General features: G+C 46.5%; 1 protein-coding gene across 6 annotated transcripts in view; it reads left to right on the top strand.

Moving 5' to 3' along the window:
• The window catches only part of Ctnnd2 (catenin delta 2), an 871,879-nt gene that overhangs the window by 824,997 nt on the left and 20,499 nt on the right, over positions 1–26,383 (top strand). For all 6 annotated transcript variants that reach the window (XM_087189427.1, XM_004845189.4, XM_004845188.4 and 3 more), the window contains one exon: positions 1,954–2,038. In XM_087189427.1, coding sequence (XP_087045553.1) covers positions 1,954–2,038 — 85 coding nt within the window. The remainder of the gene's footprint in view (positions 1–1,953; positions 2,039–26,383) is intronic.

The following is a 26,383-nucleotide window of genomic DNA, read 5'->3' as shown; positions in this document are numbered from 1 at the left end:
GTAGTAGAAAAAAATTACACCATGTCAGAAGAATTTTTGTATGCTAAATGTTTCAAGTACACTATCACTACCTGAATACTAATAGACGTTCCTCCAGGGTTGTGTGACTATTGTCACAGACAAATTTCTAGCTAACAATAACAAAATGTAACAAAACAGAGCCTTTAATCTTTGTTCAGTGTTGATTATATAAGAATATAATGTACCTTTATTTGTATCAAAGAAGAGGTCTAAACGTCTCTGTCTTTCAGTGAAAGGAATTTGAAATTACATTTGGAGCATGATACTATCATGAATTTTGAAATAATTTCACAACCATTCATTTTAGTAAAGTAAAATAATATTACCTTAATATAGCTAATCTTTCCTAGAGAAAATAATGAGATTTATGGGAACTCTGTGTGTTTTTTTTCTTTTTCAAATAATCAAGATAACTAATAAAGCCAAAGTTGATTTCCATCTCAGAAATAATGAGTGACAGTTACTGTTGCCCTTCAGTAAATGGTTGAAGCTTTAGACTGAGTTGCTCTAAATCGCAAATATGAAGAACCAAGAAGATGGCAGCCAATGTATGGGCTGTGGATTGGCAGCCAATATATGGGCTGTGGATTGGCATCCCATAATGTCATTGTGAAATGCACATCCTTGAAGTGTGTATTTGCTCTGACTCTCAAATCCAACCTCAGCTTGGCCCCTCTACCATCTGCTCACTTTTTATTTCACAGCCTCAGAGCTATTCTGCTTGGTGGGTCTGTCAGCCACTGCATACCTGTCAGCTTCAGGGCTGATCATCATGGCCAAGTCCTCATGAAAGACAATACCATGCTCAATACCTGGAGTCACCAATCACATGGACCAGACCTCCACACTACAGCCCAAGGGCCAGATCCTACCCACTTCTTATTTGTTTTAAATTGTGTTTCATTAGAACACAGCCACGCTCATTCTTTGGAATACATTGATGATCATGTTGCAGTGGCGGAGTTGAGCAACTGCCACCAAGAATATACAGCCCCCAAAGCCATGACTCCCCACTGTCTGCTCCTTCACAGTGCAAGTGAGCTAGCCCCTAAGATACAGCACAATGTCAGTGGCAGTCACAGAATCGTGCAGCTGGTTGTGAAACCATTAGAATAAAGAATTTCCTGGTACTTAATAGCATTGATGACCACTGGGCAAAGTAACTTCCAAGAATCTGATTGCTTTAAATCAACATGAATTTTTTTGACCTACTCTCTGTTTTGAGATGGAGATTGGACCTGGAGCTAGGGACAAAACATTTAGCTGTGTTTTCATAGGTGTGTCTTGAATAAAGTCTAAGAAGCTCTCTCCACGTGCTTCTCTGGCCTCGGTTTCTCACTATGCACTGTGGACCAGAGAACAGAATTTGAAGTACCCGCGGCTCTGTTTGTAGCAACTTGCACACATGCTTCCCCCGAAGGTGTGGGAAAGTGTGTGCGCATGTTGACATTGGTTTTCTTGTGCTTGGGCTTGGCAGCAGTGGAGATCAGGTGCCCATGATCACACGGGGTGCAGAGCCAGCACCATGTGTGCCCTCGGGCTGCCGTACAAGCAATGGATGCCTTTTCTCTCACTACTCAGTGTTGCACAACACGCCATCAAAGCTCCTGAATGGGGCCCTGCTAATCACTAGTTTTTATTTCTTCCTGTTCCATTCTGTAGTCAAATGCTACATCTGAACACTAAATGCTCCTACTCTTGTGTTTGCAATTTTAAAATTCTTTGCCAAACTGCTGTATCTTCTGTCTCTCACCCTAAGGGTGTGCTGATAAGAACAGGGATGGGAATTGCCAGGACAGTGTGCTGTACTCCCCAGCTGAGAAGCAAAGCTCCAGAGAAGCCAGGGATGTGGATTTGACACTTCCTGCTGAGTGGGATCCGTGCCAGCCCACCCGCCACTCACCATCACACTTCCTGTCTTCTCTCTGTCAGGCACTCTCCGAAAGTGGTCAAGGCCGCATCTCAGGTCCTCAACAGCATGTGGCAGTACCGAGATCTGAGGAGTCTGTACAAGAAGGTAAGGTCTGCTTCGCCTCCTCAGCTTATGAGCTGCACACGGGCAGAACCCAGACCCAGTGTGCCCGAGACAGTCTGTGACCATAAGCAGAGGAGTCACACATACTGAGAGCACGTGGCAAACAGCCTCGGGTACTGAAATGAGGATCCACAAAGAAGCATAAGTAAATAAATAAAAGGCTCACCTTGGGTCTCCTAAACACATACCAAGGTCCACGAGCCATGAGCCTTCTGGACAGAATAGACCCACACTCATGAGAAACTTAGCCAAAACTGTCAGTTTTGGAGAGGAGACAGAAAGATTACAAAAAGCAGTTCAGGAAGTCTAGTGGTGTTGTAGCCCAGGAATACTAAGTAGAAGACCGGGTAGCCTGTCCCGTGTCCCTCTCTCCTGAGAACTTCACATTGTTGCCTGAAGGGAAAGAGATACCCACTGGCTACCGTAGAGCACAGAGAGGCTTCCCAAATATCCAGTACACTCCTGCAACACCGGCAAGAATTCACACCATGCAGTGAAGGGATTCTTCATCCCTCAATGTTCAAAAATAAAATCTTAAGATGAAAATGCCACCACATCTTGAGATTTGGATTCTACACTTCATTTCCAAATGCTGCTAAATAAAGGATGTGCAACTCTTCCTTTCTGATTAGGAGGAAAGAAATATTTAACAAATATCTCCTAGAAGCTGTTATTTGCCATTATCAGTCTAGTGAGTGTGGGTGGTTTAAATTTGAGTTAACAAATAGTGGTAGAAAACATCATGGATACACAGGGGAGAAGTGCCAGGATTCAGGCTGGGGAAGGGCACATGGGTATCCTTCACCCACTGCCTGAGCATCTCTTTGGTGCCACCTGCCTGTGCATGGAGAAGGGACCACCACAGTCATTGCTGACTGCAGCCTGATCCTCCAGCCTGACCCGAAACCAACTCCTTGGGCAAGGGTGTGGGGCCGCATTGTAGGGAGACCATCTTGCCAGTGGAAAATTTTGTCTTCTTCTAAGCCAATGGGAAAAGGTAAATGCATAACTCACTCTACTAAATTATATATTTCTAGATTTCCCCCAAGACCCTCCTACTTCCCTTAAGCATTCATTACTTTGCACTTTAAGGTTATAAGGCTTAACTAAGGCTTATCTATAAGGCTTCTCTATTTCTCCTTCAAAGTTGTCCTTTTCTGTAAGAGGTGGTATGTTTCATTGGAGTGAAGATTGGGAATTAACTATTATAGAAGTGTTCTAAACCGGTCATATCCTTCTCTGAACATTTTGCATGTTAGGATGAGCAAATGTTTTGTGTTCTGCTCTATTTTACTTGAAATTCAGATCTCAGCATTCCTGCTTAGTTCCTTCTTGGACTCCTCCAGAAGCCAAATGAGGTTCCTCCCAGGAAAGGGTCCTTGGGCTAAACAGGCAGCCAGACATGAAGAGCATGCTGTAAATTAGAAGGGAGCTGGTGGTTCTGACTCAGTGCCCCTAGAAGCTTAAAGAAATATTACTGCCTCAAAGAAATCACTTTCTCTAGGTTCCAGATTCCTCTTTGCTGAAATGAACCTGCTCATATTTCCGTGCATGGGAGGAAAACTGCTCTTAGAGTCTATGCAAGCTGTTTGTTGAGGAGTAGAGTGATTTTTCTACCTTAGTTTTTCTTCCTATGTTGGTAGTAGAGTTCAAAATGTGTAATCATCTTTTCTTTGCATGAAAATAAGATTGTGTTGACAGGAATTTAATGGAACTAAAATGCAAGACCTACAGATGATTCAAGATGGTTCCCATGTGAAGAGAGTCAAGGAAGAGGGGCTGTGGACATCAGTGGTGATATTTTTAGTTGACCCATGATTTAAAAACATTGACAGGGCTGGGATGTAGCTCAGCGGCACTGCGCCTGCCTCACAAGTGCAAGGCCCCAAGTTCAATCCCTGGTACAAACAAAAAGAATTTTGAAAGAGCTGCTCTTTATCATTTCCATATTAATGCAGTTGTGAAATGAAACAAGGGCTTTTGCACTTGATGCCATAAGTACTGCTAATAGCAGGGCTGAAAGCTCGAAAACATTCTCCATTTGAAAAGTCCTTCTGTGGGAAAACCAAGTCCATTCATCCTCTTGTATTGTTTCATCTGCAATTCGCGCGCCATTGAAAAATGTCTGATCCATACCTTTTAATTATCTGTCCTTCAAATCTATTTGTTAAGCTTTGCAAAGGAAGAATTCCAAAGAAAATTTCAAACATGGAAGCAGCTACTGTGGGTAAAAATAAAAGATGGAATAATTACTGGCAACTTTATTAGATTCTAAATTATATACCTCAGGTTGGGTGTCCAGATGGTTAGCTTGCCTGTGCTACACTGACTATAGAAATATTCTCTTCGGCTCTGTAGAAAATATGCAAGATAGTTTATCTATATAAGTAGTAAAACTTCCTTTAGTTTTTTATTGTAACTTTTTTTAAAAACACGGCAAGCATCCCACAGGCCTCAGAACGGACACACCCGTCAGCATGACTTGAAGGAAGGAAAATTATACAGCCAAATCTTGAAGAATGTTTACAGTTTGCATAATTCAAAGGTCAAAGCTAAAGGCATTGCGGTGAGGGAACACATCAGGGAGAGGTGGAAGCTGGAAAGGCTGCAGCACGTGCATGAGAGAAACAGGCTCTGTCCTCCTGGACCCAGGCCTGGAGGCTGGAGACTCGGCACATCAGCTTTGGATTTGACCTCGAGAGACACATGACATCAGCTGGGAGGCCCTTCTAGGTGCGTGTTCTCACTGACTGTGCTCATTCGTGAGACCTGGGGAACCCAAACACATGTGTGTTACCTGAACCTCAGCCGGAGTGAGGCCGGACCTTCTGGGTTCACTCTTCTCAGGGGAAATAAACAATTGCAGGAGAAGCTTGTCATTGGCAAGCAAAAGAACTCTGCAAGTGTTTTAAAGTCTGTAAGTGTAAATAAGCACGAAGAGAGCTATAAAATATCTTTATTGCCCCAGAGGGATGTTTCATAAAGAAAAGGAAACTGTGGCTTAGGAACGGATGGGACGTGGGGTGAAAGAGGAGATCAGAAGTGCATGGGCTTTTAGAGCTCTGGACTTGCAGACAAGCTCACTGAAGAAATAAGGTATGATGAGTCACCACGGTTGGGGACCTTGGGATGGCTGGTGTTGGATGAAAGAACATAAATTTGGTGAGAGGCGTAGAATAAAAGAATATACACATTATTGTGTACAAACCACTGTGCAATACCTTAATTATCTGCACTAGATCACCAGGAAATGAACTGGTTGAGAAACTCAAAAGCTTAGACGCCCGGCTGAACAGACATCTTTGAGAAGCTGCAGCAGCTGGGCCAGCAGGAGGTCCTGGGCCAGTGGGCTGCTCTTGCTCCAGTCAGTGCGGGCAGTGGTATCTGTCTCCTCCCCTCTCAAGTCAAGCCCCGGGGAGAGAGCGGGTGAAGGAGGGCAGCAGATGCAGAAGCTGCCAAATCCCGGCTCACACCCAGGAGCTAGAACCCAGCCCCACAGCTGTGCCAAGCTCTGCAACAGACACCAGGCAATGGGCAGAAAAGTGTGTGACAGGAGAACGGCGGTCTCCACTCCACAAAGCTTTCCCTTTTGTTCAAATAAGTTTAATGTCAGTAGCAAATATGACCTCATGGAGCATGCTGTTCTGTTTAGGGTGGCTGTGATTACCCAGGGTTTCTCACTTGTATGAAGCACAAATTTTGTGAGCTGTAACTTTTGCCTCCAAAACCATAGCAAACAAAGCTGAATTCTCGTGCCAGCCTTGCTGGTCTGGAAGCTAGCTGGCTCCATTAAGTCATCCCTTCTCTAGGGCAGACATGCAGAGCTCCAATACGTCGGCATGGCCACAGCCTTCAAGGGGCTGTTGTTTGTCCCATAGGTGCACAGGCTCATCAACAGCCACTGGCGGTGTGACCTCCCTGGATGAGTGTCCTCTTCTGGGTTCATGTGAGCCAGGGAAGGTAGAGGGAGGCTGTGCTTCCCGGGGCTGGCCACTCATCCTCTGCTAGCAGAGCTGGCGATCAGACTGATGGTATTTGGAGCAAGCACAAGGAGGTACAGGACTTAAAAATCAAGAGACCCAGAGCCAGAGCCCAAGGCCCAGCCTCGCAGTGTGATTTTGGGCAAGTCACTTGGACACAGAGCCCATCAGTGTAAGAATTGACAGGTGGCTCTGGGTGAGGGACAGGCACAGGGAGAGCACCTTTGGTTCTCCAGGCTTCACGGCCAGTGCTGGTAGACGTGCTGGGGTGTCTGGAATCCAGTTTTCTGCACCTGAGGGGCAGCCACTCTGGATGCAGCCTCCAGGAAACTGCACATCCTCTTCACATGGACTGTGGCCAGTCGCATGCCAATAGCTTCTTTTCCCAAGGCAGCTGGACCTGCACTCAGGGCCCGGCAGGTTTGGAGTCCTGGGCCCCCATGCGCCACATCTTCCCTCTGCTTCAGGCACCAGAGTGGTCGACCCCGCATCACAGACCCTTCGTGCCAACCACGAATCTCTGCCCAGCCCTGCCCAGCCCCTGGCGGCCTTGTGTCTGAGGTAAACGCCACCCCCGCTGCCTCGCCAGGGTACTGATCGCCTGAGATGGACAGCACTTAGCAAGATGCTCTGCGACTGCAAACTGGTGTACTTGTGGGAGTCGCTGCTGGCCGTCCACGTTTGAGGGGCCATTTGCCTGACAAACACTGTCCCTGCCTTTCTCTCCCCGGGCAGCTCGAGGTCTGAGTTCAGGATCTCCTTTTGTCATCATCCCCTCACTCTTCACTGCTACTGTGCTTTTTTAAGGAACCAGGAAGTTTTGTTTTTTGGTTTGGGGTTTTTTTATTTGTCCATGTTAGCAGCGATTACATTCTTTGTGTGGAGTTGGTTTGTGCACACAACACACCTCCTTTCTCTTTCTTCATCCCTCCTCCCCTCCAGGCATCTCCCGATTGCCTTCACATCTGAGAAAGATCGAGCTCCCTACTTCCTAGTATCTATCTTTCATTTTGCTCTTTATTTTACACTGGGTTTCTCATATGAAAGAAACCATGTGATATTTAAGCTTGTGCATCTGATTTATTTCACTTAACTTTACGGTCTGGAAGTGGCTCCATTTTCCTACAAATGACTCAAGTTTAACCTTCTTTATGGCAGAATAGTGCTGCACTGTGTGAAAATATCACCTGTTCCTTATTCATTTATCTGTTGAGGGACATATAGGCCACTTCTGAGATGTGGCTATTAAGACATTTCCCTGCTATAAACATGGGTATGCATGGATCACTGTAATATGATGTCTTTAACTCTTTCAGAAAGATACTTACAAGGGGAATAGCTGGGTTGAATGGAATTTCTAGCTTTAGAATTTGAGGAATTTCTGTACTGATTTCCACAGCCATTATTGTATTCCCACCAACAGTGTAGAAACTTTTCTTTTCCCCGCAGCCTGGCCAGCATTTGTTATTATTTGATTTCTTGACGATGGCTGTCCCTCCTCCTGCAGGGCTGACCCCCTTACCCCGCTGTGCCCACCTGTGTCCCATTGTGCTGTCCCTCCTTCACCCCGAGACCTCCCCATGAGTGGGCGCCCACCCTCGGCCTGTCTGAGTCTTCACTCTCCCTGCATTTCTGACGTCACCTCCTCTGAATTCATTTTTCTGACCTCTCCTTGGATCTGAACTAAGGTCACTTCTTACTAATCTGAAATAATTATGGAGCAGATGAGTTTGAATAGATAGTTGTTTTAAAAAGCAAAAGAAAGACTTTTAAGTACTATGAATATATTTTGGACCTAAAGCTAAGATGTTGCAGCATTGTGGTACTATAGTATTTAATGATCATAGTAGGTGTAGATGTACTGTTAGTAGAAAACAATTCCTTTTGGGGGTTCAAATATTTACCACAGGAGAATTTGTACCATGAACTTACACTACAAGTCATTCCTCCTAAAAACTACAATGATGCTCACCTCCACCTCTACCACAATTAGTATCAATTCTGAAATAAGGTTGAATAAGTAATACTTGGTTGTTTGGGAAAATAAGCAGTGCTTCTTGAAAGAGATTTCATATGTGCTAGGAAATAGGGATACAGTAAAAGAAAGTAATCATACCTGAGTCTTTGGCAAAAACAGATGCTTTTAACTTTAAGAAAAAAAAATCATAATTTTTAGATTATCTCAACTGCTTCAATTACTCTTTCCAAAAATTCAAAATTCTACTTTCAGATACCAGTTTCTTATAAAGATACAATCCTCAGACTAATGACATGGAAAACTGAAGTTCATCTCAACCCCAAAAGACATGAATTGAGGTTTTATTGGTCTTCATGAGGCACTAGGTCGGTGACCGACTTAGTGAGCCTTCCTGAATACAAATTTGGTAGTGGGCCTTGGTGTTAAAATTTGCATGGCCCCTTTTCCCTTTAAAGTATAATTTACACAGTAGTCACTTAAAATGTAAGCTGGTTTGGCCCCTGGCATGAACTTTTTTGCTGTTGTTCACTTAGAAAACTTACTGTTTTTTCGAGTATACCTTTGCGATGCGCAGTAATTACATCCACGTTGAGAAATGAGGACACATCGTATCTTGTTCATTTTTGCATCACCTTTCTCCCTCCTGCCCCAGGCCCGCTCCCCGTCTCCACAGTCTACCTCCTCTGTCCTGCCATCTCTCTTTCCTTTTGTTCTTTAAATTACTTATGTTTTGGGTGTCTCGTATTAGAGAATCCATATGATATTTACTCTTTTGTGTCTGAGTAATTTTCACTTAGCATTATGGTTTCAAGAGCCATCCATTTCCCTACAAATGACTCAGATTTATCCTTCTCTATGGCTGGGCACTGCTCCATTAAAGGCTCTTTGTATTTGTAGAGCAGGGTCAGGATCATACCCAAATGAAGAAGAAAGTCTGAGGTTTCTCATCACCCCCACATCTACTCATGCACAGCCTCCCTGTTGTCAGCGGTTCCTCCAGAGTTTCATATGAGAAGATGCCAGGGTTTCACTGGCTGGTGGATCCTTCCTGCTTGGTAAGAGTGACCTAAGGCTAGCTAGCCAGCAAGTTCCCCTGTCACCTCCCATGACATCTTTCTACTGTGTGACCCATCCTTAATAAGTTCTAATGGACACATCATCCCATCCTTGCAGCTCACTGTTATGGCCGGCTTCCACCTCCATACCCACAACCTGGTCTCAGAGTCTCAATGTGACTCTGCCCCACAGCCTGTAGGGATCTTCTGGAGGGTTTCTGGAACAACCACAGCACCAACCTGAGTCATTCCATGCCTTCTCACGTCCTGCCATGGGACCCTCCTCAGGGTAACTGCCTTAAAGGACAACCATGGAGCTTTGGGTACAAGGAGCCCTGCTTTGACCTCTGAGACCCAGACTGACCCATCTGGGATCAAGAGGAAGGAATAGCCAGAAGCCTCAGGGCACCATCTGAGTGTTAGGGCTGAAAGAGGGGACGCCCTTCTGTTCTTCCATTCTCTTGCTTCTCCATGGGATGCTTTCCTAGAAAACCTAAGTAGGCTTACTAAGTAAACCCTGCAAGCTTACCATGGAAGGAACCAGGCAGTGTCCATTGTCAACTGGAGATGGCTTTTGCAGAATTTAAGTTATATTACTGAGGCTCAATTATTTTCTTCTAAGAAACTTAAAGTCTTCAGAGAGAGCAGAATCTTTTCAGTATCTCTATGAGAATTCAGATCTTTAGCTCATAAATACAGGGATCCCATCAAAGACAGATCAAACATCAGAACCAAACTCTTGCTGACAGTCAGTGAGGTTAAACATTAGCTTAACTCTCCCCCACCCATATTCACAGCCTGGTGCTTTGGGGATTGTGCCCCTGCCCTTCGAAACATCAGTATCTTGCCCAGTGAGCTGATGCCTCCTGCAAAGCCAGTCTGCCTGTGCTAGAAACTGAGTCGTGTTCCTCTGAATGATGCGACTGTACTCACTATTGCCATTTTGATGCAAGAAACAAAACATGAAACTAATCTGCAGATGTCCTTCCCTTCCTGGTCAGGAAAGATGGACTCTCAGGCTGCAGGGGCCGTTCTGTGGGCGAAGAATGAGCTCCGATAGGAGTGGACTCCTGCCCATCACAGCCTCTCTCGCACAGGGCCCTCTTTTCTCCCTGCATTGTGTTCATTGCATTGGCTCTCACCACCGCCGCCCTGACAAAATAAGAAATCGATAAGTAATTATGGATAGGTAAGAGGATGCCTGTGGATTCCTCCAGTATCCGAGTCACAGGGATGCGAGCATGAATGCAGCTGTGTCAGCTCTCGCTGCTTCGGGAGACCAGCCAGTGTGAGGAGGGCCCTGCAGCCTGGTCCTGCAAACTAAAGCTATGGCTCGTGCTTAACATCCCCTCATCACCTCCTCTACCGGACACGTAAAGAACAGCACCAAGTCCCAGTGAGAATTAGAAATCTATTTGGGAATATCATCAGGGCCAAACAAAACAAAATCAAAATTGAAAATTTTTGATCACACAGCTTTGCAGTAAGAAGAGCAAGGAATACTTTCTACTCCCTTAGCATGTTACTGTTTTGAGAATTAATGGATTTTACTTTCTGTGCATCTAAGATAGTGACAGAAAAGGAGCGAATCCTCTAGAGAAATAAATTAAACTACTAAATATAGAGCTGTCATTTTATCAAAGAACTTACCAAGAATTTATTCATCATTTTAACGTGCTGCAAAATGCTTCACCAAGGATGATTAGAAAAACGTAAAGACTGTGGACCAGATTCTAGAACAACCTCATGGCCACAGTCCTCAAGGTTCTCGAGTGTGGCTCCTCAAATGTTTTCTTTTCTAAATCCCTTGATGTCAGGGTGGGGTAGAAAGTGAGACCGCCGAGGTTAAACTCAGCTGTGGTGCTTTCTCCCCTATAAATCTAGGCACTTACCTGAGGTTTGTACTGACAAAAAAGGTCTTTCTTGTCTTTCTTCACGAGGTCCCCTGACCTCTCAAAAGCAATTCTCAGACACTCATCGTATGATAGCTGTCCAAAAACAAAAGCACAAATGGGAAGAGAAGCAAAAATCAATTGTGCAGAAGTGGAAATCGATACACATGGCAGCTGCTGAACAAGAAGTGACTAAGTTCTAGCTATTGCTAGGATACAGCCCCAGGTCTGGGGAAATCCGCAAAAGGGGCCCCAATTAAACACTTCCTCTGTAATTCCACTCCATCACAAGGCTTTCATCCATAGCATTCTGAGTCAAACCCTTTAAAAATACTCTAGAGACAAAGGCATTTTAAAAGGGGTTGGATCAGGAAGTACAAAGTTCAGTACGTTTGCATACATTTTTGCTTGGGATGATTAAATCAAATTTACCCTCTTCCTTTTTGGTGGATCCCAGCAGACTGGGTGATGTTACTTCTATGAGGACCTTAATTTGCTTAAGAGAGAGCATGTTATGGTTTGGGTCTAGATGTCCCGCACCACCGCCTCATGTGGTCAGAGGTGGCAGAATCTAGAGTGTGTGATGCTGGGATTCAGGGTGTGTGATCACTAAACCAGTGCACTGATTGGTTGGGAGCCGCCCTAATCCCTGTAGTCTGGATAAGATAAAAGGGGCAGAAGGATGTTGTTAAGCTTCCCTTGTTGCTTTGCTACTGGGTGGGTGCCATGAACTATTTCTCCTCTGCCTTGTGCCACACTGCTGTGGAGCCAGCCAACTATGGACTGAACCTCTACAAACTGTGAGCCAAATACGCCTTTCCCCCTTTAACTTTGGGTGTCAGGTATTGTGCCTCAGCAACAAGAGAAAAGTAACTAACAGAGCATGGTCAACACTCCCTCTCTCTCTCTCTCTCTATCTCTCTCCTCTCTCTCACATGGCTGTGCCATCACCCATCCCAGTGCCCCCAGTCAGACTGAGCCAGGAGGGGGACCCATGATGAGGAGAGCTGAACTGGCCAATGCAGTCTTCCCCTGGCTCTGGTCCATGCTGCCTTGGGCAATGTCCCCACATGCCAGCTCCTCCCATGGGGGCAGTGTGGTTGCTTCGAGGTACCACCTCCTCCTGAGGACCTCCCTGCATGTGCACACATGTGTGTGTGTGTGTGTGTGTGCGCGTGTGGACACCTGGCCTGGCTTCCTCAAGCCCGCTGCTCACAGCCCACCATCAGCCTCAGGCTTCTGCTACTGCACTGTGCACAGTCCAGATAGATGCACGTTCACGTCCCTGTACTTTATGCAAGAAGTGCTGTTTATAAGGAAGCATAAAATTGTGATTATGAAATTATGCATAAGTGCAGCAGGTGGACCCGAAACCTGAGCTTCCTGAGTGCCGTGTTCTGTTCATCTCTGACACGGAATCACGTATCATCCTGCTAATGTTACTCAAGACAAGAGTCTCTGAAACCTGCCAAGCCCAGTGATCTCATGGTCAAGTTTATTCTCTGGGCTTCAGGAGAGGTGGGGCAGGGGATCTCAGCCACTGTCTACCTCCAGGGAGACTGTTTTCCACTTCTAGAGAATCCAAAAGCAGGTCTCATATCACCTGGAGGAGGCTCACACATTAATCCTGCAGAACCCTATCTGGTCTGGCACTTTTGCAAGTTCAGTGGATGCCTGAGTACTTTCCTCTGAGGGTGTGGGCTGTGGAACATCTCATCTGCTGGCTTGGGGCTCCAGCCAAAAGAGAAAATCTGGAAAATCACATTAATATCCTTTCATAGTATCTAATCGGTTATGTAATCATCTGCATGTTTTCACAATTCTAAGACCCGATGTTTGATAAACCTTAGAGTGAACATAACTCAAAGTTAGAAATGTCACTACCCTTTGCATTGGCTGCCTGTTGCGTTACTAACAAATGCCTACCAACTCAGTGGCTTAAAAACCACATGTGTGTGATTTGACAGTTCTGGAGGCCAGAAATACAAAATGGGTTTTATTGGGCTGAAATCAAATTGGTGGTAAGGATGCATGACCTCCAGGTGTGCTCTAGCAAATCTGTTTCCTTCTTTCTCCAGCCCCCAGGGATAGTCTGCATGCCTTGGCCCATGGTGTCTCCCTCCACCTTCAAAACCAGCACCATAACACCTCTGCCGCTCTCTCTGCCCCCAGTTTCACACTACCTTCCCAAACTGTGACTTCTTGAATTCCACCTCCTTTTTCCCCTAGTACTGACTGGACCCTGGCATGCTGGGGAGTGTGCTACCACTGAGCTCTACCCTCCAGCCCCTTTTTATTTAGTTTTGAGACAAGGCATCACCAAAAAAAGTCTCTTTTATAAGGAGCAGCCCTTGTGATGACAGTGAGCCCACTGATCTACTCAGAATGATCTGTGACTTAGTCTTACTTGCAAAGTCCCTTTTCCCATTGATGAAGGTGGCAAATTCACCGTTTCTGGGGATTGGGACAGGAACATCTTTGGAGTCTGTTGGTCATCTCCCGTACTTCTGGGCCAGAAAATCCAAGAGTAACAGTCAAAGTGTGAGGTTGCACCTCCCGGAGTCGGAGTCGAGTCGAAGTCGAGTCGAAGTCAGAGTCAGGTACAGGTACAGGTACAGGTCCTCCTCCCTCGCTGCTGTCCACTCAGAGAGCTGTCCCCATCTGCAGCACTGTCACCTGCCCTCAGTCCACTCCGTGCCAGACAATGGGAAGCGAGGAGGGAGGGAGGGCTCTCACCTAGAGACGTTCCCTGCAGCTCTCAGGCACGGCCAGATATCTCTGCCTGGTGGCCTAACCAAAGAGCAGAGTTCCTGTTATGGAAGAACAAAAACAAAAAGGCTGCCGAGATGTTCTTAGCCACCAAGTGCATGTCATGTGTGCCCCAACATCAGCAGTCCTTTTGACTCTCTGAGCTCAGTCTTTATAAAAACTGCACTTTCTTGAGAGATCTTGTGGCTCTTCTGTCTCATTGGAAAGGCTTCAACCAGAATTCCCAGATGGCTTCAACTCTGACCACCAGCCCACACCTGTGGCTCCTTGGTGCTGTTCACAGAGGCTAAGGCAGCAGGAGAAGAAGACCTCTGAGATTTCCAGACTGTTTCTCGTAGCTTGAACAACATAAAAAGCATCAGCAGTAGCTGAGGGGAGGAGCGAGGTCCAGAATGTGGAAGTGGCCCGGGTGTGTCTTACGGCTGCTGCGGCCGTCTGAGCACAGTGACCTTGGCAGGCTGCCGAGACCCCCATGATGGGGCTTGCTGTGCCACAGGTCCCACGCTGTCCTCTGCAAAACCCCTTTCTGCTCCGCTCGCTGAAATGTTCCACTTCACCGCTGGTGAAATCATAGCATCAAAAGCAAAAGGCACATCAACTGGGCTTCCCTCTGTGCTGGGGCCTGCTAGGCCGCATCATCTCCTTGTGTGATCCACGCGGCTCCTCTCAGCAAGGTCCTCCTAACCTCCCCGGAAATGGCCCTTTCCACCTTCATGCAGCACATATTTATTGAGTACCTGTGCTGTCCTTGTCTCTCTTCCAGGTTCCGGAAATACAGAAGTGAATATCCAGAATGGGTCACCTTTGCCCAATGATATAATGGTTTTCAACAAATCGGGGCCAACTTAGGTTAGTTGTATTTATGTAAATGTGTGAGGGTTCTCCCCGCTGTTGATGGTCCAGGTTTCTGAAGTCCTTTGCTCTGAGTAGGGACTGTGATGTGTCTGTTTTCCTCCCTGCTGCTTCCTCTGCCTCTCCCCCTGGATTCTTCCTCTGCAGAAGCATTTTTCTTTGTGCCTCTGACTTTATGAAAGGAACATCCCATCTTGAGCATCCTTCTCTACTCTGGCCCTCACAGTCAGCTTCCGGGAGGCTTCCCACCCTTCCCACTGCTCTAGGGGCAGTGCTGCTCTTCTCCCCTCTCTGTGTGAGTTGATGAGCAGGAGACACTCCCAGCTGCACAGTGGGAACCTCAATGTCTAACCGTCCAGCTCCACAGAAGTCAGCTTTCCTGCTCAGGTAGCCATCCCGGAGAGCTGTCCAGCGGGTGGCCAGCCCCTCTCCACCCGGATGCTCAGAAGCCTCCCCCTTCACCTGCGGCTCCAGCGTGGTGTGAGGGCCCCAGCCAGCCCTGGCAAAGTGCATGCCTGAATCCTCGGCTCCATTGGCCCGGTCTCTGTTGCGTGGCCATAAGAGGCCATCTTGTCCAGGTGCCTGTCCGAGAAAAGGAGGAAGCAGGCTGGGCACACCGGTCCCCGCCCTGGCCTCCTTCGGCCAACAGTGTCCCCCCGGCCCTGTCACTGCACTTCATCTTTTTCTCACCTTGCCATCTGCCTCTTCTCTGTCTCTTTTGGAGCCTCCTGGCTGCCTTGAGGCATCCCTGCTTCACACCTGATTCCTCTAAAATAGATGAATGTATCTGCTCACATCATTTTCAACACATTTGGGTGCCACTGGCTTCCACTTTGAGTTCTCTCTCGGGTCCGCACTCCTGCACTCTGCAGGTGTATCGGCTCTGGCGCACAGCCAGCTCTGTGACATTTCCAGCCAGACAGCTTGCAAGGCCCTGGCTGGCCACACACCTCACCCTCAGCCCTCAGTATCATCCCCAAGCCCATTCTTCCTCCATTGTTGCCCACTCAGAAAACCACTTTGTTGTTCTTTTCAGAAACAGAATTATCTAGTCAATGTCTCCTTATGTTTAGCATCAAACCCGTTCATTCTATTTCCTAAATATCTCTCAAATCTGCCTCCATCTCCGTAACCCAAGGGCCTGGGACAACTCTTGCCTAATTGCTCTTGTGGAGTCATCTTTACCATCTTCAGTCTGCTTTCCATTAAGCATTTGGAGTGCACTTTTTAAAATTCAAATCTGATGTTGCCCGTCTCCTGATTAAAACTCTCCAGTAGTGTCCAGTTTCTCTCAGCATAAAGTCCTCTCACCACTCTAGGACCATCTCCTCCTACTCTCCCCTCAGCTCCATTCCTCAGTGTCACCACCCTTTCTCCATGCCTTATCTTCCTCAGTAGGCATAAAGTTATACCCGCCCCAGGGCCTTTGCATCACCTGCATTTGGGTTAATTCCTTGGCTTCCCCTCTCTCTCTCCCTCCAACCCTCCCTGTTTCTGTCTCAATTTACTGTTGCTTCCTTTAGGAAATCTCCTTAACTCTCTCCAGCTCCCTGAGGCCAGTAACAATCCCTCATAATAACCTGGACTCATCCATCATGGCTCTTACTGCAAGTGGCTATGGCATGGCCATGTTTAAATGTCTGTCCCTCTCTGTCTGTCCAGAGCACACGCCTCTCTTGTCTTCCCTCGCTCAGTGTGAGGTACCTGTTAGTGCTGACTGCACGAAAGCACCCAGGTGGCTACCTGAGTCTGGGCCCGACAGGGGGCGCATCCCTACCTGTTTCAGCCTTCCCGGGACTTCTCTTTACCAAGCTGGGCTTCGAGCTTGTTAACCACATATGAACAGGTATGAAACATGGCTGACTCTTCCCAATGATGTGAGACACTTTGGATTTGTAAAGCTGCGGGCTGGACGTTTTTATTTTTCGTTTCCAAAGTTAATTTTACAGTATTAACTGGGACACAAAAGGCTCAGCTGAAGCCCATCCGAGTCAGATCTTTGATCTCAGAAGTGACACTGGGGAAATAAGAGGACTGATCTGGTTTTGTTTCAGTTTCCCAAGCTCTCTTTTTTTTCATCCTGTTGATACAAATTAACTCCTGATAGTTAACAATGCTATTGCTTTCTTCAACTGAATTATAGACATTTCTTTCCAACTTGTCAAATCTTCTAGGTGATATTGGTGCCTTTGAACTAGGCCAATTGGGTCAAGTGCAATTCATAAATGGATTATACAGCATTGGCTTTTAAAAGACATACCACGGAAGACCCCTATCTCTGTGTATACTGTACCTTTTAGCATCCAAATCAACTTAATTAAATTTCATTAGAAGCAACAGAGCTGAAAAAACAAACTAATGAAAGCAACTGTTATGTCAGGTGGTATTTATTTCTGCATTAAACTGCAAATACTCCCTTTTGGCCCTTAAAATTTAGTTTAAATATTTAGCTCTAATGGCTTTTGGAATTGTTGATGGAATTAGCTTAAATGAATCTTTAGTAAATAGTTTACCTTAAAAATAGATGGAAATTTCTTTTATTACACCAAAGAGGACCTGAAGGTTTCACTGATGGGCAAAATATGGCTTGGTCTTCCATCACCCAGACAGTGCATGGGCATAGTCTACTCCCGTTTTTCTATCACTTTTATTGAATTAAGGAGGATGTGTAGCTACCACTTATTTTTATATATTTTCTTCCTCTACTTAGTGTGATTACACTCATAGCTTCGTGCCTGGCGCACTGTGGAATAATTAAGTCTTCCATAGGTGAGCAGAGCATCCCTGCTAGCTCTCTTCCTGGAAGATACCAGCAACCTGTTTTCACTTTGATTTGAAAAATAGGTCCCCGATGAAGAACTCTTGTCTGTGAATGCAAGTGGGTGAGCTCTAAGTGTCTGAGGCTGATGAGCAGATGAGCTTGGGCTGCTAAAAGCCCAAAGGATTTTCACCACACTTTTCTTTATATCTCCAGTCACTCAAGGAAAATTAGAATTGACAGGCTTTATGGGCTGTGGAGCCTTCAAGGACAGCTAAGGCAAAAAAAAAAAAAAAACCCCAAAAAACCAACTTGTATTTGTTACTTCAGCACCCGTCTCTGTAGGCCCACTGAGAAACCCTCGTTTTGCAACCAGATAAATCCTCCTAGATTAAGAAAATTCCACCGCTGCTTCAAAAACAGAAAAAGGCCAGTGACCACACACTAGCCATCAGTGCCCTTTATTTAGGTTAGATTCCAATTAATATCCCCACTACCAATAGAAATCATTGTTCCCTCTCAAGGTTAATTATTTACCGAACCCTGTGTCTAAGTCAGAGATGTCCCTCACCAGAAGAAAGATCTGCTGGCTCTGAATTCTAAGTAGAGAAGACAACCTTACCCGAACTTAGTCTGGAAACAGAATTGTGATGAATGTCAATGTTTCCTTACCCGACTGCGACTTTTCTCTGGGTTGCCTCTCTCCACCACCCCGGTCTCTTTCAGAAGCGGAGGTCAGTGGCTACAAAATAGTCATTCCAAAGCCCGTTCCCTGCTCAATCTCATCTCATCAGTGAGGCTTTGGTATATATCCGTCCCCCTCCTCCCTAATCACTTTTACTTTAGCCACCCTTGAGACGTTCATTCTCTCCCCACCTTTGTCAATTCTTTACTTTGTGGATGGAGCCGGCTTTGCTCCCAATCCCCCCCTTTCTCCCCCATTCATCAGTACCCTCCTTTATCCCGTGCTCCCTGCTCGGGGACCAGCAGGAGACGGTGCACAATCCCACACCAGTGGTTCTCATTCCATCCCCCAACTTTCTCCAGCCCTCTTGGCCGCTTGCTGTGCACGCTCGGGAATGTGATTATGTCATCCTTGTCCCAGCCTGATAATGGTCCCACAAGGTGACCCATTCAGGAACCAGCCCCTTCGGTCAAGTGGGCACATTCTGGCAGTAAGTGTGGGCAGCGGGGCCCGACTCTGAAAGAGCGTGGAATGTATCTAATCAGAAGGGTGATCTGCTCTCGCTTCCTGTTCTTTCTTCCTGGTTTTCCTGCAGGCTTATTTTGGGGAGCACTGAGTGTTGCTGTGGCCTGAACTTGTATTTTCTGTGCTGCAGGATGCAAGGGTCATTAGAAATGGGGGGGCAGTGCTGTGTGCTCAGAGAGATCTTCCCAGAATCAGCACCAACCTGGGGTCAGATATGCAGATATAATGATGCTTCAAAATTCCTTTCAAGATTCCCTAAAGAGGAGGCGAGTTCATATCCTTTGCACTGAAAGCCAGGCAGCTGAGAGAAATTGCAGCTTCAACTGCAAAACAGGCAAAGCTGAAGGCCCCTATTTTTTGGTACTATTTGAACTAACCCTGTCTTCAACCCACCTGCATGTGTGTCATGAAAGACAGACCAGCAGCACCAGAGCATTCTGATGAGGTTGCTCTAAGCGAAAATTGAAAATAAAATCATAAGGCTCTGGTCGTCTTCGTTTGCTGTAGAACAGCAGAGTGGAAGAACTACAGAGGCTGGCTATAAAACCAGTGATGGGGTCAGCACTTCATTTTACAATAATTAACAGCATCCTCTTAAATCATTAAATCCAGCTCGTATGTATGAGGCACCTCTGTCTTAGGCACAGCTGGAGCCAGCATGGATGGCCACGGCCTCATACATGATGCACAAGCATTCTGTCTGTCAGCAGAAGGAAAGAAGGCTGTTGCTGCATTAATAGAAGTCCCCCGAGGCTCAGAGGCACGGTGCAGTTAGCAGTAATGATTTGACGGACATGCATTGCCTGCCTCCCGCTTGTTGGGCACAAGACTGAGCAGAACAGGTAAGATTCGACAGGTAGAAACCAAGAAGGTGCTGTGGGACGCCTCCGCTCAGCGACACAGGCTGAGCAGTGTGAGGGGACTTCAGCCCAGGCGTGGCCCCTATGCCCGGGGTTGTTCCTGTTTTTGGTTTCATAGCAGTCAAGTTTGAGAACATCTTCTCTGACATTCCCAAAGGGAACAGGAACTGAGGGCTTCCTCAGCTTTAGCACCTTAAAAATGTTGTGCGATTTCCAATGAGGAGTCAGCCCCACCTGGCAAACCATTTCCAAGGCAATCCCGGTGTTCCAGGAGCGTTAGCTGTGAGAAGGAGGGTTCCTGCAGAGAGTGATCTCGGGCCCCACGCCGAACAACGGCAGAAGAGTTTAAGCAGAATCTCAAGGGTGCACCCGGGCATCACTTCTTAAAACTCCCTAAGCTCATGAGTCCTGTTGCCCTTGAGTTGTAGGGAAAAAGGCAAAACAGAGTTACCTGTAACTGTAATGCTACTAGAATCCAGGAGAGAGGTGCAGACTCCTCATGCCTTTTTTTCATTTTTGTGAGTATGTTTGCAGTATATAATGTGCACATGCCTTGTGTGGCGCACATAACACATCTTAATTCTTTTTTTCATTCTCTTTCCTTCTACTTCCTCCCTCTTCCCCATCTCTTGAGCTCCTTCCCTTCTGAGGAAAATCCATCTCCCCACTTCCTATCATCTGTCTTCTATTTTGCTCTTTATTTATACCATGGGATATTTAAGCTTGTGTGTCGGATTTATTTCACCTAACATTATGGTCTCAAAGTATATCCATTTTCTTTTCTTTTTTTTTTTTTTTTTTTGGTACCGGGGATGGAACTTGAATCCTTGCATTTCTGAGGAATATGGCAGAACCACCGAGCTAAATCCCTGGCCCCTCCATTTTCTTACAAATGACTCAAGTTGATCTTTTTTTATGGCAGAGTAATTCCACCTCTCTCTGCTGAGACCCCAGGTGATGCATCCAGTGGGAAGAATGTATTCCCAAGAGTAGTGCTGAGCCTAGACAAACAGCTCTAGCTCATCCCTTGCACTAGCACCCAACAACCCCTGTGATCATCTGACTTGAATGCCATGCACGGTTTCCAGAACCAGAAGCTATGGGACAAGCTTGTGTCATCCTAGCCAGTCTGAATGCCGGCTGGCCCCTTCATCTGAATTCTGCTATGGAAGTCTCCCCGGTAATAGCACTTTGCTTGGAGATTTTTGCTGGATGTTTAAAAATATCAAGTGGAGAGTATCATTTAAGAGGCCTCACAGTTCTCAAGTTCTGGAGGAACTAAATAGGGTGGCCATGACCCAGCCATTGTGAAGACCCTGCCACTGAAGGGCTGTGACTGTCCTCTTGCACTCTGAACTCTTGGAAATGTCAACAGGAAGACTGTGGCTTTAGGGAATAATAAACTTCGAAAGAAAACACATCAGAAACTTCAGCACAGAAGCCAGAACTGGTGGACGGACAGGAAAAGGGTATGATAAAGAAAATCAGATGATTCCTGGTGACAATTCAGAGTCAATGACTTTGAACTCCTCTTCTCTTTGGATTTCCATCTCTATCTGCTTGGAACAATTTAACAGCCTCCAGTTTTAAGTTTCATGTGTTAAAAATAAAAACCAATTTGAGGCACAGATATTATATCACAGTTCTGACGGCTCAGCTGGGTCATGAGCTGAAGGGCATCACTTTGGGGTCGTCCGGCCAGAGGGCTGCTGAGCCATAGACGTGAAAATAGTTCCTTATCATCAATATTGAGGATTAACGGCCCTTCCCTGGTTACTGTGGCTATTCATGGTCCATTCTTCTCCCTGTGCTTTCGTAACTAACCCCTGCAAGCCACAGGGATGCTGCAAAGGGGAACCCTGGCTAAGAACCTAATTTAACAGAATTCACAAATAAACCCTTGGTTGACAGGCAATTAAAATTTTAACAAGGAAAAATAGCGATCAAAGAGGCAAATAAGGATTGAAAAGATAATGTGCCAGAGTTGTACATACTTATGTAAACCACATTCAAGCCTTTCTAAGTGACAGTGGGAAGTAAATGAATAATAGATTGATGGCGAGCTGCCTAGATACCAAATATGTGGCTAGTGAGAGAAATTGAACGTTAGCTTACCAATAGCTTTCCCAAAGAAAATGTATCTTCATTTCTCCTCTTATTTAGGAAGCAAAACATTTTTTCCATTGAATGACCAAAAATTTCATACAGTAAAACCTGGAGAGCCATGAGATGGGCCTTCAGGGTAGCTAATTATTCAGCATAACTATGTGTGTGTGAGTGTTCACTGATTTATACACTGACCCAGCTGCATCCGAGTCTCCAGCAGCCAGTGTTATGCTAGTTTCCGTGACATTTGCAAGCATGGATCATCAGAACCAAAATGTGAATGTCTCTCCCAGGCACTGCTGAATGCAGCGGTGCTGAATTCCATAGCTGGGCAAGTGCTACTTCACGGTGTCCATGAACAGAGAGGGAGAAGGCTGCAGATCACCTCTTCTTCCAGCTGTTCCTGAGGCTCCTCCGCTGTGGCTTGGGTCACTGGTCTAATCAAGAGCTTTAATTAAGCTTCTTCCTGGCCAGTTCCTGAAGCTCCCCTCTCCCCACCTCTGTTCCAAGTTTGTGCCCACATATGTGTGCCAAGTGGCCGTGCGCAGAGGTGTCCAACTCGGGGTGTGGGGGGGTGTTCTCGGTGTCTATTAGCACTCTCCCCTCTCCTCCTCGTGCTTAGGGACCTGCTCACCCCGTGCTCCCCTCCACAGGCAGGCGAGGTACATGCAGGGTCTCCTTTCTGTCGCGCCTTAGCATCCTCGGGATTGGGCATAATGAAGGGTTTCAAAGCTTTTTGGGATGTCTTCGCAACAGTTCCTTCATTAGCAATTTTGTAATCACATCCACTTCCTTGACATTTCCAGAGAGGGAAGCACTTATTGGTCAGAATATATCCTAAACGTCATGAAATCTGAACTGCTGAACAACACATGTCCCCAGTCACCTGTTCAAGAGAGAGACAGATGCTGAGGAACCCACTGATGTCGTGCTGGGTAAAACCCAACCTAGACTTGTCCTGCGTTTACGTATCTACTCTCTACTTATGTCTTGGGACTTACCAAATACTAGCCAGTGTTCTTACTGTAAAATGAGAATATCATCACCTACTCATGACTCAACCAGGCCAGGTTTTGAGTAAAGCTGTTTCCTGGTCAATGTAGAACTTCAAAATGTACCTTTGAAATTGCCGCTGAAACAAACATAAAGTGATCTGCCTTCTTTTGGCTACAGTTAGGATTTTTCTGTCAACGAAGCGTTCTCCTTAAAATAAAGGGGTACTTTGATAAAACGAATGTTAACCCTCCCCTATATGAGTGGCGGGTGCACCACCTTTGAAACAGTTGCCAACTGCACACACTTTTGCCTCACCTGTCCCTGCCACCACTCTCCAGGGAATTTCGGGGAGACCCGCAGAATCCCAGTGGAGACATTTTCTCTGGGAGGAGTCATCTATGCCTTACATTCTTCAGTCCTCATCGCCCCAGGGAGCACCCGTAACCAGAGCCTCCCAGGTCCCCCGAGGTCCCTGGGCTCAGCACTGGTCAGCTCTGAACAGCCAGGCACTCCAGCAGCAGCCCATCCTCCTCCTGCGCACCCGCCCTCTGCCCTCATCAACGCGTGCCCTGCTGGTGGCCAACTCTGTGCCCATTACCTGCCCTCCTGTTTAATCTTCTTCCTCTAATGCTTAGAAAGCTCAGGACACTCCCCAGCCCTCGCGTAGTGCTGTTTCTCTTCTCATTCTCTCCTCTCACCCCTGTGCCCCTAGCCCTGGAGGTGGCGGAGGTGCCCCTCCTTGTTCCTCATTGCTCTTTTGAGAAGTTTCTTTTCTCTTCTACCTCAAGAAAGCCCCAGCATCTGTGATTCCAGCAGCCTCTGACTGGCTGTCTCCTCCACCGACTCCCTTCCCCTCCTTCCCCTCCCTCAGTTCTTCACTTCCCTCTCTGTTCAGCGCAGAGCCCATGGGCTTCCACGGCTGTCCCTTGTCCCTGTCACTCTCCACATTACTTCCTGGCAGCTTCCTCTAATTCTGCCCACTCCACACCTGCCCCACAGCATCTGGTTGCAGCAGGAGAACAGCAAACAGCCCTGCTGATGGCTCATCTCATTCTAAACGCACTGCCACGCACCTCGGGCAGTGTCCCAGCCGCCCGGCCACTGCCACCTTGCTGCCCCCTTACCTCTAGAACCAGTCCACACTTCTGTTCTCCTTCCACCCTTCCCTTCCCTGCTCCTCTTCTGTTCTCTAAGTTCCTACCCATCCTTAATTTGAGCAGATGACCTCACTTACTTCCTCTCATCTGTGGCCAGTGACCCCTTCATTCAGTGAAACCTATCAGCCCTGTTTCCTCCTGCGATGTTTCCCTCTCTCCCCTGCATCATGTGTTTTCTTCCTCCGTATTGAGTCATCCCCAGCTGCACACTAAGTGCCACAGTGTCCTCCAGGGGATTTTTTTTCATTGAGTTTATTGGTACACTTTAGGTGTACACCACAGTTCCATTCACCATTGGGATCTTGTACCTGTACATGATGCATCTTGGTTCTTATTTTTCCCCATTCCCTTGCCCTCCCTTCACCCCCTGCACCCTTCCCTATTTACATAGACTTTGTTTCCATTTTTTCCTTTTCTCATATTTTTTCCTTTCCCTTCTTTCCTTTCCCCTACCCCTCCCACTTCCCCTTCCCCTTTAAACCTTTTCTTCCTGTTTCACATGATCTATTATACATTTTGATTCTTATTTACACTTTCAGTTTCTCACACCAGAGAAACTACTTATTATTTATACATGTGTGTCCTATTTATTTCTCTGTGGCCTTAGTGTGCATCCATTTAGCTATAAATGACTCTAGTTTCTCATTCTTTATGGCTGAGTAGTACTCCACTTTATTTTTTTTTAAACCCCACATCTTCTTTATCCAGTCTCCAGTTGATGGGCAATTGAGCTGTTTCCAACTTTTAGCTATTAAAGACTGTGCCGCTATAAACATGCATGCACATATATCACCGTGGTATGATTCTTTTAATTCTTTTGGGAAGATACCCAGCAGGGGAATAGCTGGGTCAAATGGGACCTCTAGTCCTAGTTCTTTGAGGTATCTCCATACTGATTTCCACAGTGGTTGCACCAGTCTGCACTCCCACCAATTGTGGAGAAGGGTTCCTTTCTCCCCACAGACCTGCCAGCATTTGTTATTGGTTGATTTCTTGATAGCAGCCATTCTTTCTGGCGTGAAGTGGAATCTCAGTGTTGTTTTCATCTGCATCTCTCCAATGACCGACCAGTGATATGGAACATTTATTCATATGTTCATTTACTGCTTTTACTTCTTTGTCTGAGAAATGTCTGTTCATTTCAGATGCCATTTTTGAATTAGGTCTTTAAATTTTAGGGTTTTGATTTTTTTAAGTTCTTTATATATTCTAGATAGTAGTCCTTTATCTGAGGAACAGCTGCTAAAAATTTTTTCCCACACTGTAGGTTGTCTCTTAGCTCTGTTGATGGTTTCTCTTGCAGTGCAGAAGCTTTTTAATAGGATGAGATCCCAGTTGTTGATTCTTTGTGCTAGTTCCCGTGCTACTGAGGTTTTGTTCATAAAGTCTTTTCCTATGCCAGTGTCTTCAAGAGTTCTACGTAACCTATCTTCCAGCAAGTTTAATGTTTGTTTTAATATTTAGATCTTTAATCCACTTCAATTTTAGTTTAGTGCATGGTGATAAGTATGGGTCTAGTTTTAATCTGTGGCAGGTTGAAATCCAGTTTCTCCAGCACCATTTATTAAAGAGGAAACTCCAGTGAGGGTGGTTGGCTCCTTTGTTGAAGATGAGGTGGCTGAGTGTGTCTAGAGTTGTTTCTGCATCTTCTAATCTATTCCCCTGATCCTCGGGTCTGTTTCTTTGCCAGTACCAGGGTGTTTTTATCACAGTGGCTTTGTAGTATAGTTTCAAGTTGGGGATTGTGATGCCCCTTTCAGGGGATTATTATACATCACTGGATCCCTTGCTCATTTCAAGCCCCACTTTTCTCCCCTTCAAAGTAGCACTTTGCCACAGGCTGGCTGTCCTTCCGGTCTTCCCCTCATCTGTTTGCAGTATCTACTGAGCCCTCTGGAGTTAGACATTTGCCAGGCTGGCCAGTGTGTTCCCATCACTGTGGCTTCCATCTTCCAAGAGCCAGTGAGCGCTTGGTCCTGGCTGTCTGGTTGTCTCCTTCCCCTCTCTACAGTCCGCTCTCCTGGTCTTGCCTAACGTCCCACCTGCTCATTCTCCCCCCACTCACAGCGCTCCCTCAGCCTCCTTGGAAGCTTCTCTGGCTCTTTGCACCTCCTAACTCCTAGGATGTCCTGGGCTCACTCCTTCTGTCCTCTGCTTCCCTTCCTTTGCATTCATTCATAACATTCCATCCATTCTTTTGCACTGAGTAATATGTATATGCTCAACCCCAGTTTTATCTCCAGCTCCTGAGGTCCTGGTTTGCGGAGTCTGCTTGATTCTTGGTCCCCTCTTCCCAGGGTCTCCCAGGGTTCTCTGACGTCACCTGTCCCAGAGGCAGCCTTAGTTTCCCTCCTGGCTCCTTCTCTCCATTGTTCTGCCTCCAGAAATGGCTCCTGTGGTCCCCTGTTGTTAGCTCAGAAGGTGGGGAAGGCTGGACTGCTCCCACTCAGCCTCCTCAGCCCACTCATCAGCAGAGCCCCTGGTGTGGACCCCAGTCTTCCCTCAGTCCCCACCAGCCCCCAAGGGAGGCAGTGTGTTCTCTCCCTCTCTGGTGGAATTGCAGCTTCTGTCCCCAGCCCCTTCTTCCACACTCAGAAGGCTTCTTCCTTCCTGGTCCCTGTTCCCTCTCCACCGCAGTCAGAGGAGCCTTTCAGGTTCCCGCCTGAGCCACACCTGTCTCCACCCATGCCTTCCTGTCTGTCCTTCCCTTGGCT

Source organism: Heterocephalus glaber, unplaced genomic scaffold, assembly GCF_053883595.1.
Source record: "Heterocephalus glaber isolate CG9 unplaced genomic scaffold, H.glaber_assembly_v1.0 deba00001538, whole genome shotgun sequence".
Classification (NCBI taxonomy): domain Eukaryota; kingdom Metazoa; phylum Chordata; class Mammalia; order Rodentia; family Bathyergidae; genus Heterocephalus; species Heterocephalus glaber.
This window is presented reverse-complemented; position numbering and strand designations above follow the sequence as displayed.